The 13,949-nt window shown below is 35.5% G+C and overlaps 1 protein-coding gene across 4 annotated transcripts in view; it reads left to right on the top strand.

The window, feature by feature from the left end:
* The window catches only part of LOC103489745 (uncharacterized), a 28,135-nt gene extending 16,196 nt beyond the window's left edge, over window positions 1-11,939 (top strand). For 2 of the 4 annotated variants that reach the window (XR_537682.3, XR_007823282.1), the window contains exons 8-10: window positions 611-864; window positions 10,312-10,428; window positions 11,578-11,726. Coding sequence is in view for 2 of the 4 variants with exons in the window: in XM_008449043.3 (XP_008447265.1) it covers window positions 611-864; window positions 11,578-11,746 (423 nt within the window). In the remaining 2 variants the exon portion in view is untranslated. Of the gene's footprint in view, window positions 1-610; window positions 865-10,311; window positions 10,429-11,577 lie in introns of all 4 variants that reach the window. The other 2 variants (XM_008449043.3, XM_008449042.3) reach the window with 1 other exon arrangement.
* Window positions 11,940-13,949: the final 2,010 nt, after the last annotated feature.

Here is a 13,949-nt window from a genome sequence, read left to right as displayed (position 1 = left end):
TATTATTTTATGACAAATTTGGGAATTCCAAGTTTTATTTTCCTTACATTTTATTATGTTAGAGCCAAGTAGTGAATTTCATTTACCCGTAAATTGTGGTATGGGAAAAAGAAAACAGGAACAATTTACTGTCTTGTGTTTGATTATTTCGTTCCTGCATAAAATTTTACTCTAGCTATATTCATTTGTTTGCAATTTCGCTTTTCAATGTTATTCTGCTTTGAAGATGTATGAAGAAAATTTATTGAAACAAATTGCTTCTCCCTTTTTATAAATTGGAGAAGACAATTTCGGAGCACAGTCTTTTGCAATGCGAGCTGGTTGAATTTTAAAATTCCCTTGTGGAAGTCTCTAGGTCATTTGGGGACTGATTGATTTTTTTGAATAGGAGAGGGAGGACGTGTTACAATAACATGAGTAGTACTGATTTTTTTCGCATGAAGGAAATACGTTTGTCAGATTAAAACTGATGGTAAAACAGAAAAGGATGATTTCAGTCGTTCAAAATTGCATACTTGTAGGAGGAATAGACTGCTGTAGTTTGACCTTTTCTTTTGCAAAATTATTTCCGTACATTGTATAAAACTGTTAGGGTGAATTTTGTTAATAGGTGGCTATGAACCAATGGTTATATCAAAACATTGAGGCCATTGTATCGATGTATGAAGACCGGTTTGATTTATGTACACTTGGTAGTCAACCGATTGACCTACCAGGCAGTGGACAGGCCAATATTGATAACTGGTGGATGAAATATATCTTCAGAAGAAGAGAAACTTTGTCTTCTCAGTTATATTATGTTGTGATACGGTCCTTTGCCATGCCTGTAAAACGCACCAAGGAGTTAAGAGCTTTAAGGGGATGGTACGTTCCTTCAATATAATTCTCATTTTCATGCATACTTTTGAAATCCACTTTAACAGTTTCTGAAATAGCTTTAGCAGGAGCAATTTGATTGACGTTATAGGGATTAACTATGGATATTGTTGTTTAAATATTAATGTCACTTGTTAATTGAACTAACAGCTAATAATTGAAGTTTGTTGGTTGGAACCATTTGACCAGGAGTACAGGAGTTGTATTGGGGTAAAAGGGAGTGAATGATATGATGTTGAGTAGTGTTATGGGTTCAAGGTAAAATCAAAAAACTGAAAAGATCCATTAAGCTGACCATAACTGTTTATCGGTTCAGGTTGAAAACGATCAGTTTGGTGGTTTTAGTTTGAAAATGAAAAAAAACCAAAATGTCAGATTTGGGTTTGGCATAAGAATAAATCGAACAAACCAATTCATCTAACGAATAACGGAGTTTAATCGGTGTGAAATTAGAATTAGTATCCACAAGGTCACGAGTCCCCAATATGCACGGGCCTGCTTAGCCAAACAGTGTTTGAGAGTCATGTCAAACGTGGTTAGTTGGCATAAAATTGGAACCAGTACCCAGTAGGTCATGAGTTCCCGATATGTGTGTGGCTGCTTTGCCAAACAGTGGACCACAAGACCTTAGTCGGTTACAGATAATTCGGTTATATACCTTCAGTGGTTCAGTTAGGTTCCCTGAATATGTGCATGCCTGCTTACCCAAATAATAAACCACGAGATCTTAGTTAGTTGGTTCGAGATGGTTCAGTTATATACCTTTAGTGGTTCAATTAGGTTCCTTGTATTTTCTAATAAATTGATCCTAGCGTATATATATTCTTCCCCCTTGTATTATTTGGATTATTAGAAAATAATAAGAGCTGCTTTTATCGTGGTTTTTTTATATGGCAATCCTAGGATATGAAAATTAGGAACCCAATTGGTGAGCCCTTAATATCAAATTCTAAAATCCTCAAATCAATTTGGCAACAATCCAAGGAATAGATTAGATTTGGATTACCCTTTGACAAAGACCAAGAGACGGAGAACTAGTTCCCCACTCCAAATTCGAACACTCCATAAGCAAGGTGATCTACTTGAATGTTCTTGGCATGCAACCCTGAATCGAGAATTGCAAAAAGGTGGTGAAGAGACACTGTCATCTACCAAAGAATTTCTATTGATAGAACAAACATTAAAACATCCATTATCAAAAACACCTTTGAAAACCTAAAGGCAAGATTTAAATAGCCTCCCAATAAAAACCCTGAGGCATTGTGAAAGGACTAAATTAACCCTACTTAAATGTTATTAAAAAGGACAAAACTATAAAGTATTAAAATTACATCATAATTATTAAATAAAGTTTATTTAATAATTTGATGCCTGATTGGTTCATATAATTTTTTCTCCTTGTACTAGGGTTTTCTACGTATACCCTGTGTTTTTCTTCTTATCAGAGAGTGGTGACGAAACCCTAGCTACTATTGGTGAAAACCAATAGGTGCAAGATAGCCTTAGTTTTGCACCGGCCCTACTTCAGCCACAATTATTGCCGTCAACCGCTACCACCACCAGAACTGTCGTTTTTTCGATGCTGATACTGCCATTGTTCTCCAAGCTGTTGTTGATTCATTTTCTTCAATCCTTACATATCCATCCAACTCTAGTGTTGCCACTAACCCTTTGATGGAAACCCTAATTGAAACATGCACTGTACAATGAGATTAGTGAGTCGTCCACCTACCACATAAGTAAATAACCTGCCACGACAACAAACTTCTTGCAGCAACCGGGTTTTCGTCATCATGCATCACCTAGTCATGAACATCAAGGTTCATTTGGTTTATCTCCGGTAATGGTTTAAAGCAGTTGGCTAATCTTCAGTCAAGTTTTCAGCAACAAATCGCAGCTCTTGGGGCAGCTCTAGGAGCTTCCACAAACTCCATAAATTGTGCCACTCCTTTACTCTTGCAGGTTTGTTCGAAGAACCTGGTAACCTCTTTCCTTACTGCTACAAATTGTTTATTTGGCTCCATGAGAATTTCCACGGAAGTAATTGGATGAGAGGAATTGAATGGCCAGAATTATTTATCGTGATCTTAATCCATTAAGATGGCCCTTGAGGGGCGTCACAAATTTGGTTATCTAATAGCAGAGGTATCAAGACTTATACCAGGAAACCCTTAAGAGCGAATTTTGAAAGACGAGGGTTGTCTTCTTTGGTCTTTGTTGATTAAGAATATGGAACCTCAAATTGGGAAATCTTTGTTGTAAGCCGTTACCGCTTGGAACATATAGGATACATTTCAGAAGTTTTACTAAAAGAGGCAGAGTGCATCTCCCCTTTATAGTGTGTATAAGCAGATTCACAAGTGCAAGTAGGGGAAAATGGATGCCACTTCATATTTTAACAAATTGTCCTTGATTTGGCAAGATATGTATCTATGTCGGAAGATAGTCTGGGATTGCCCCAGTAGAGGTGTTCAGTACTCCAAAATTGAGGAAGTTGATGGTGTGTATGATTTCCTGACTGGCTTGAATTCCAAGTTTGACTTAGTTTGTGGTCGTATACTGATGTAGCCTAAGTAACCTCAAGGAGAAATCCTCCAAAAACCAAAATTGTGGATAGTATGAATAATATGCTTCATACAAGAGGAAAAGACTCCTTATTTATGGAGTTCTATTACAATTGAGGTAAAAAGGGAATTAATCTAGAATATTACCTAATTACCCAATTAACCCTTAGTCTTCTTACATCTTGTACCCCTCTAAAAAGAAAACTCGTCCCGAGTTTTAAAAAGAAGTAATTTATAGAGAAAAAAACGGAATGAAATAAACTTGTTCAACGGAGTATGACCAAACCAAGCTCCTACATTTGGAACAAAAATATTATGATCGAAGAGATAAAATTGAGACAAAAAATCAAATATGGTCACCAAAAGATGAACCTCTACCTCGGCCGTAAACTTGGAAAAGATGTTTCCTTCAATCTCACTCAAAACCGTATTCAAAGAACTAATTTCAAAAGAATTAGCTTTCGAAGAAAACCCTTCAAGAATCACATTTTCTTTATCATTCGCTTCAAATTCTTTGACAGTTTGAAGATTCATTTCCACTGCAACCAATGTGTTGTTCTTGTTTGATTTTTGCATGGTGTTTGATACTTCTTTTTCCTCTTCTTTTTTAGATTTTTCTTCACTTGTGACCATTTCCAAATCAACATTTTCAAGTTCTTGTTCTTCAATTTTATCTTCAAAATTTTCAATTTGAAAATTTTCCAACTGTGATTCCTTTGTTTTTTCTTTTGTATATGAAACAAATTTGTTCTTGAACTCTTGCCAATGAATTGATAGTCGATCTATAAGTTGAGTCATTTCCCCCGATAAACGTTAAATTTCTTTTGTTGTTTTCTTTATTTCTTCCAATGTTGCGGGATCGAAGTAGTGATTTTGTTGAATTCTTGAATATGTTGCAATCTCATAGCGGGTATAAGACTCATCCATTGATTTTCTTGTATCAATCTTTCTTGATCTTGTTTCATAACCAAAAGAGTAATTTTGAGTCTTCGATGTTCTTGGATGGTAAAAATCCATTCTTGACGATTCTTTAATTTATCCAACTTTCAATCTTTACATTGATTTCTTGAAAAATGGGTTTGATGGGATTGTTAGGCCATTTTTGGGTATTGTCACCTTCTTATTCGTCCCAAACTGCCTTAGAAAAATCATCGGAGTCACTAGAATCACTAGAATCAAATTTCCAATTTGGATAATGATTGGTTCTTTGAGAAAATCGAGCATGGCCAAAATTTGAATGTTGAAATTCTTCTTCCGAATCGCTTGAATCAAAACTCCAACATTGTTTATGGAAGTAAATTGATTTTCTTGTCTATACCTACTACTAGTTTTTTTCTTGGACATCTTCTTTGATCGATAGAAGTCCATTCTTGAAAAATCTTGATAAATCTTTGCTATGGGTTCCCCTAATTAGACGTGTTGTTTGGAAACAAGCACAACACTCAAAGCTCCCACTCGTGATTGCCGTCAACAAGAGTTTTCCGGTCTTCACCGGCGGCAGTCAACGTTGGCCTAGACGGTTTGCTTTGATACCAATTTGATGTAGCCTAAGTAACCTCGAGGAAAAATCCTCCAAGAATCAAGATTGTAGATCTTTTATTAGAATGAATAATTCATACAAGAGGAGAAGACTCCTTATTTATAGAGTTCTATTACAATTGGGGTAAAAAGGGAATTAATCTATAATATTACCTAATTACCCAATTAACCTTTACCTTCTTACATCATATACTGGGTCAGAGGCCTATCCCTTCATTGATTGAGGTGTGTTCTGAGGTTCATCAAGAGGAAGATCGCATAATTGCAATGAACTTCATGATTGTTCTTGACATTGATTTTGCGACCTTCAATGCAAGTCTTCCAGTTTCAATGGTAAGAAACGTCCGACAAATGACAAGCATAATTTTGGTAGGGCGCTTTTGAGTGAATCTGCCAAAACATCACTTACTCCAACCCCTGAAAGGAATCAAAGTGATTCTGGTACTTCTTCTTTTGGAGCCATTACATAATTAAGTAACTCTCAATGCTTCAGTCTTATCAGCATCAATAGGAAGAAACCTTGGATACTTGATTCAGGAGCTACAAACCATTTAACTATATCCTCTTAATATTTTATATCATATCTTCCTTGTGTTGGAAATGAAAAAATTAGGATTGTAGATGGGTCCTTTGCTCTTATGGCATCAAGGGTTATGTTTCCCCTTTTGATGGTCCCACTTTACAGAGTGTGTTACATGTGTCTAAGATATCTTGCAACTTTGTTTTTTGAAAGGAGACGTGCTTCTTTATTAAAAATAATACTTAAAGTACAAGAGAGTTATACATTGAGAATAATAGAGAAGCCTAGAAATGGGAGAGAGAGAGAAAGAGGGATGATCAGTAGGGACCCTGGACATCAAAACTAGGTTGATACCCTCACAGCACCCTCATCAAATCTAAAATTATACGAAAGATACTCAGGTCATGCTAAGACCAAAAACAACGATAAATACTACTTAATAGAAGACAGATGCAAAGTTGAAAAGAGATAAACAAATGTAGGAATATAGAATAAATCCCAACAACACTACAAAAACACGAAATCTGTTATAGCAATTTGGAACATAACAGTCCTGAATTTTTTCAGATGAAGGCAGTCCTGTTGAGACAGAAGTCCTTAATTGAATAATCTTTAAATTCAACATTTAAAGAACACCAAGCAGCTGCATTTCTTTTAGAAGTTTCTACTATATCAACCCAATCTTCTTTTTTTTTTTTTTTTTTTATATCATGGAAAATGCGTTGGTTGCGCTCAAACCAATTCTCTGCCAACGCTTTTATCAAATTAACCCATATGAGAAAAGGTTTTTCTTTTTAATAAATAAGGCCCTCTCAATAATTGAAATACATTGACATGAAGAAAACCATAAAAAACCCAAACTGTTTTGAGCATAGAAAAGATGTTAAACCGGCATTTAAATGAAATGCATTAGTTGCTCACTGTCCTTCAAGCACAAGGGACACACTGATGGAAGCAAACAATTATTAGGAAGTTCCTTTGCAAAGTCCCGGAGCCATTAAAAAGACCGAATGCCATAACCCAAACCAGAACATTTATTCTCCTTTGGCTGTTGGATTTCCAAAGTGCTTTAAAGCAATCTTTTTTCCAAAGGGGAAGAAGGAGTTAGCATCCGTTAGTGATGTCTTTTTTGTTTAATTTCCATTTTCCTCGTCAGGTTCAACAATGGGATCTATGTCATGCTTTTAGCAGTCTTCTTTGATTATCATACACTGGTTTGATGTAGTTGAGGAAATGTACTCCTCATTGAAGATACGGCCAACTCTTGCAACTTGCTATCTATTAGTAAGATAACAAGGGATCTACATTGTCTAACTGTCTTCTCATCTTATATTGTTTCTTTTTAGGACTTAAAATTGTATGTTGTGGCACTCCCATTTTGGCCACCAAAATTTTCAATATATGAAATACCTATTTCCTCATTTCTAAAGTGGATGTCACTTCTTGTCCTATCACGTGTGTATTCGTGCAAAACAACATAGAGTTTTGTTTATGTCTCGGCCTTACAGGCCTACTAATCCTTCACCCTCATTCATAGTGATGTTTAGAGGCCCTTGCTAATCACCACTGCTTTGGGGAAACATTGGTTTTTGACCTTTATTGATGATCATACTCGTCTCACATGAGTTTTTATCCTTACTGATAAATCTGAGGTAATCAATATTTCAACAATTTTACATAACCATTAAGACACAGTTCAATGCCAAAATTGTGGTTTTGCATAGCAATAATGGGTGTGAGTTCCTGAATAATACCCTTCTTAAATTTCTGTCCTCTAAAGGGATTATCCACCAAAGTTTTTGTGTCTACACTTTTCAATAGAATAGGGTGGCTGAACGAAAAAAATCGTCACTTTTCGAGGTTGCTCGCTCTCTCATGCTATCTACTTCTCTTCCCTTCTACTTACGAGGGGATGCAATCCTCATTACAACTCATCTTATCAATAAAATGTCTCAAGGAGTTCTACCCTTCCACACAACTTATTCCTAATGTTCCTCTCCATGTGTTTAAGTGCATTGCCTCCATTCACAGTCATGGCCCTAACTATACTAAGTTTTCTACTCGTGCTTAGTCATGTGTTTTCATGGGGTATCATTTGCACCAAAAAGGTTATAAATGTTACCATCCTTCTCGAATGTATTTTGTATCCATAGATGTCACCATCCTATAAGACAAACCCTTCTTTCCTACAAGCCTTCTTTAGGGGGAGAATGTGAGTGAAGAGGCTAATGGCCCATTCCCTTCATTCCTTTAGCTTCTATTGAGCCTCCTAAATCCATCCTCCATGAGACTGTTATACCCACCAACCAAGTCTTCTGGATAACTTATTACAAGAAGAATCTTAGCTCCCTCATCCGTGGTCTATGAATCTAAACCAACATAAGCTCAAAGTATGACTGAACTTAATAATAACAACTTTTATGTTGAGGATGATACTGTTGATGTGGTTGAGACAAGACTAGTATGATAGCTCTAGGAAAGAACGTTGCCAGAAGTGATGAAATTCTAGCAGAAAAACAGATGGGTGAGACCAGTCAGGATGACTCAGACAAACCAGGGAGTTATGATCCATTTCTTGACATGCCTATTGCCTTGAGAATGGATACTATGTTTTGTGTGAAGCACTCTGTGTAATTGTATGTCTTACAGTAATCTATCATCTAAGTTCAAGGCGTTCACTGCAAGTCTCGATATTGCAAGAGTACCAAAGAACATACATGAAGCTATTGAGAATCCTGAGTGGAAGATTGCCGAATGGAAGAAATAGGAGCGCATAAGACAATGGGATGCAAATGAGGGTTCACTCAGACTTATGGTGTAGATTATTTAGAGACTTTATCTCTTGTGGTAAAGTTAAAAACAGTCAGGGCCTTTTTGTCTGTTGCAGTCAACAGAGAGTGACTTTTTTATCAATTTGATGCGAAGAATGCTTTCCCAAATGGTGATTAGGAAGAAGAAGTGTACATGAGTCCTCTTTCAAATTTTGAAGATCAGTTTTGTTAGTTTTTTATTATGTTCTCTAATAACTTTATGGATAATTGGTTTATTGTTTAATTATTTAATAAAAGTTATTATTCTCATTATTATTCAATTGGATGTTATTGCATAATAATATCCATGAATATGTTATTATATTATAGATCTCCCTAATCGATTATTATTGTGGGAATAATAATAAATTAAGATTAATATGAGTTATAATTGATAATCATAGGATGATTATATACGTAGAGACATAAATTATAATCATATTTTTATATATTAGAGAATAAGAATTGGACTAGTCCCTTTTGAGATTATTACATGGACATGTGTCACAAATAAACTCAAATAATTGATTGTTTTGATGATCCTTAGACTTGAGATTATCGTAGTGTCAAACATAAGAGTTAATCTATTTTGATGCAATCAAACATTATCTTTAACCGAATAATTATAAAGGTTGTACTCAAATACGTTATAAATTATGTAGTTGACAATAACTAATCAAGATGGAATTTATCCCTCTTAGTATAGAGAGATATCTCTGGGCCCCTCAATTAAGCGTAACTATGGAAATGCATGGTCGTGCTATAAACAATTAATAAGGGTATTAATGTCATTTATCATTTCAATATGCTTATTGATCAAGAAAGTAATTGAATTAGATAGGGTGACTTTGTCCATGCCTTATATTCAATTATGGTTATCGCATGATAAAAGAATTAAAGCAATAATTATATTAGGTTATGTTGGATCACCGACTTAATTTAATATGGGTAGCCATAATGTCTTGCTAGAGACCAATTATGACTTATGGGCCATAAAACGAGTTATGGGCCCAGTGCCATATTAAATTAACCTAATGGGTCGTATACGAAAGAACTGGTTCGAATTTGTCTTTAGGCTGGGTAATTAATAAATCTAATTGGAGAGTTGCAAGCTTATTAGGAATCCTAATCTTATAAATAAGACCTTAAAACATGCAAGCAAAGACATAAAATTCGTTCTACACAAAAGAGAGGATAGAGAGAGTCGAAATTTTCACTTTATGAGGTTCTAGTAGACCGAATTCAAGGACTCAAATTCCCAGTTCGTGTGTGGATACTGTCAGAGAACGCTTGTGATTTCACAGCGTTGTGCAAATTTGAATGATCATCTTTATTAGAACAAGGCAGTTCGAATTTGGAACATCGACACAAAGGTATGTTTATTCGTGATTTAATTATTTATGCATGGTTTGTTTATGTTCTAAGGGTTAGAGAAATTTTTTTATGTTAATTCCGCTACATTTAGCCTTAGTTTGTTTTCCAACAAGTTTAACCACCAAGTTCGTAAGCTTTGAAAATCTCTTTATGGTTTGAAACAATCCTCCAAGGCGTGGTTTAGATTGACCACCTTTGTTAAATTTGAAGGCTTCACTCTGGGACATTCTTATCACACACTATTTACAAAAAGGTCTGAATCTGAGAAAATTGTTGTGTTGATTGTGTATGTTGATGATATTCTTATGTCAGAGTTGATACTGCTTAGATTACTAGACTGAAAAAGAAAATGGGTGACGAATTTGAAATCAAAGACTTAGGAAATTAGAAGTACTTTCGTGGGATGGAGGGGGCAAGATCAAGTAATATATGCTTCACAAATGAAATATACTCTTGACCTGTTAAAAGAAACAAGTATCATTGGATGCGAACCTGCTAATACTCTTATGGTATTCAATGCGAAATTTGGAACTTTTGTTGACAACTTCCTGTTGATAAAGAGAAGTATTAGTGTCTAGTGGGAAAGTTAATTTATCTATCCCACACTAAATAGATATGTTTTGTGCAGTTAGTAGACCAGATATCTCCTATGCGGCTAGTACTGTGAGTTAGTTTATGCAGGCACCCTACAAAGATCACATGGAAGCTATGATTCGTATTCTAAGGCATTTGAAAACTACTCCAGGTAAAGGTCTGATGTTTAGGACTATAGACAGAAAATGTATTGAGGCAACTTTGATTGAGAAGGATCAATTACTGTGAGAAAGTCCACTTTGAGATGTTGTACCTTTGTGTGGGGTAATCTTGTTACTTAGAGGAGTAAGAGGTTGGGTGTTGTTGCTAGGAGTGGTGTTGAGGTTGAATCTCAGCTATGAGTTTGAGAATGTGTGAAGAGATCTCTGGTTGTATAAAGTTTTGTCTGATCTTCACGAGGGCTCTGAGTTAGCTGTGAAGTTCTTCTATGATAATAAAAGCTGCTATAAGTATAACTAATAATCTAGTTCAACATGATAGAACAAAATATGTGGGGATTGACAGGCATTTTATAAAGGAGAAACTTGATAATGGCAGTATCTGTATTTTGTATATTTTGTCTAGTCACAAATTGCTGATGTTCTCATGAAAGGATTTACTTATATAGAATTGACTCTTGTGTTAGCCAGTTGGATCTAATTGACATCTACAATCCACCTTGAGGGGAAGTGTTGAAAATAAGTTGGAAATAAGGGGTTAGTTGATTGTTTATAGCCTCAAGGGTATTTTTGTGATTTATTGTACTATAGTTTTATTTCCTTATTTGTTAGGGCTTGTTGTAGTCTATATATATTCTTCCCCTTGTAATCTTTGGATTATTAGAAAATAATAAGAACAGTTTCTATTGTGTTTTTTCCTCCATGTACTAAGGTTTTCCATATATACCTTGTGTTATCTTTGTCTTCTTTTTAATACACCCAAGTAGTGTTTTGGAGAGAGATAGTTGGAGTTGGGAGGTACTTGACGTTTGTGGGCATGTGGAGATCAAAATAATCTAATCTTGAGAGGATTTCGAAATTCAAATGACAAGTTTTTACTGTGAAGCTTATTTTCATAGTCTGGGCCATTTTCTTGTGGACTTTATTTTTGTATGCTCTTGGGTTCTTGAGAAGAGCGTTCTCCATTATTCATTAAAAAGAAACACATTGGTTCATACGTGTGCTCTCGCTTATGCATAATAAACTCCCAAAATATGAAAGAGTCATTTCATAATTATTTGCAATGGGTGTTTTCCATAATAAGACATTTGTCTTTGGCGGTGGCTTAAATTAACAGAAGTGTAATCTTATGAATATTGCAGGAGGTATTACTTCAGCCTGTTGATTGAATTATCCGACATTACGATGCCATTGATAAGAGTAGTAATTGATAAAATCAGTAGCGGAATATCATTCTTTCTCGTCTGTCTGATTGGAAGATCTTTAGGGCTCATCTATACAGGAATCAGGCAGTCACTGAGGTGGAAATGAAGATTTGGTAGTTATGATTTCTATTTGGTTGTTTCTCCATTATTTCAGTTTCCTGATTTTTTTTGTAGTTTGTATCAACTTGAAAATTTGGTTTAGTTTTTATCAATTGCAATTTGAGATAACATAGAATGCAGTACATTTTTGCTTTTTTATCACGAATTTTAATGAAAATTCATATTGCAGATTGAACTCATAGTGATTATTTTATGTTTTTTAATCTTTGAAAGATTGAATTGCATTCCTCTGTTCCCCTGGAAAAAATAATTACAAATACCCATTAAATTCTTTTTGAATTGATGAAGTTCTAATAGTCATGGGCCAATTTGAAAGCATTGAGTTCGACAAGATTGACCAACAGCTCCTCTATTTAATCAAATTTGGTTCTTTAATTCGTTGAAAGCAATAGTCTATTATTTTAAGGGTTTTTAACTAGTATAGATTAAATAGGCATCCTGTATATAAGTTGGACACGAGATTGCATTATTTTCCACTACAGTCATAGTGGACTATAAATTTATATAAATATTTAACCCAAATATCAAAACTACCCATCTTTAATATTAATATTAGTGGAAAAAAATAAGGAAATTAAACCAACGCGCAAGGAAATTTTCAAGTAGGGTATAACGAGTACAATAAAAATATGAATTCAATAAACTAGGGCATATACTCAATATGTCTCCTACTTGTCCTAGTTTACAAACATCGTAGACCTAAACTATGTAGGTGACCTTTAAACACTTTAATTCACCTTTATACACTTTAACTGTGAGGGCGTTTGTGAAAGGATCAATAGTGTTATGCTCAGAAGATATCAGGGTCACTACGTCTCCATGGTGTACAATTTCTCGGATAAGATGGTACTTGTGCTCTATGTGCTTTCCCTGTTTATGGCTTTTAGGTTCGCTTGAATTTGCAATTGCACCACTATTGTCACAGTACAAAATGATGGGTAGATGCATATTAGGAACAATCCAGGTCTATTAAGAACTTCTTTAGCATCTTTACCACATTGAAAATCAAAATCAATGTATCCAGTAAGGATCAAATCCTTATTATCATATAGGAGCATGTAATATTTTTTTCTCCTAAGATACTTTAGGATATTCTTAAAGACTGTCCAATAATCACGTCTAGGATTGGACTGATACCTACTGACGATCCCTACTGAGTAGCATATGTCAGGTCTAGTACATAACATTGCATACATCAAACTCCCAACTACGGAAGCATAGAGAATTTGTCCCATATTCTTAACTTCTTGAGGTGTCTTAGGACATTGTTCCTTTAACAAATGAATTCCGTATAAGGCAATAGACCTCTTTTGGAATTCTCCATTTTATATCTTGACAACATTTTGTCTATATAAGATGCTTGAGACGTGGCTAGAGTTTTGTTATTACGGTTCTGAACACTTTGGATTGTCACGCCTGCCCTAAAGTCGCTTCTCGCAACTAAGTGGAGGTGTGCCGCCTAGACCTTCAATGCTTACCACGCCGCGTAGTAAACGCTAAACGCCTAGTAAGCTAAATGACTTCTCTTTTATAACCTTGACATAGGGCTTAAACGCTAAGTCCTCTTAACGCAACAGTAGATTACGACTTAAAATTCATTAATCATAGCCTTATTACTAAGCCTTTAAGTCTTATCGTACAAAGCCTTTCTGCTATTTATGCGACAAACACAAGGTAACAGTGCGGAATGACTACAAAACTTTTCTTTATTAACTTAACACTTTTACAAAGTTAAGACATAACTAACACTTTTCCTCACAGCAAGACTTAAAAACATAATCTTACGGCTTCTTGTTGCCTAGCACAGCTTTTCCAACCTTACATTTGGTTTACTCCCCTCATCGTGTAGCAATGCACCTTATTCTCACCTCGCCGCCAAGGTGGAGCTCTTCGCGTTAGGGTCTTTAGGATTCCAGAATCCCTTTCTTCAACCCCTTCCTCGTGAGTCATTAACGTTCTAACTCGAGGGCTGCCCTCCACAACCTTTTTCTCTTTGCGCCATCGAACACTGCTTGTGAGACAGGTACCTAGAGGTGTAAAGGCACAACTTAGTCCTTCGCCTCGATTGACTAACCACCTCTTTTAGTGAATCTCGTTTCGACCTGTTCCTCCCTTGACTCAGCTTTCTAGTCCTTTGGTTCCCCTGGCTTAGCCTTACTAGCCTGGGTATTGCTCTCGTTTCACTTTCC

The sequence above is a fragment of the Cucumis melo genome, chromosome 1 (genome assembly GCF_025177605.1).
Source record: "Cucumis melo cultivar AY chromosome 1, USDA_Cmelo_AY_1.0, whole genome shotgun sequence".
NCBI classification, from domain to species: domain Eukaryota; kingdom Viridiplantae; phylum Streptophyta; class Magnoliopsida; order Cucurbitales; family Cucurbitaceae; genus Cucumis; species Cucumis melo.
The sequence above is the reverse complement of the archived record's forward strand: the minus strand, read 5'-3'. Positions and strand labels throughout refer to the sequence as shown.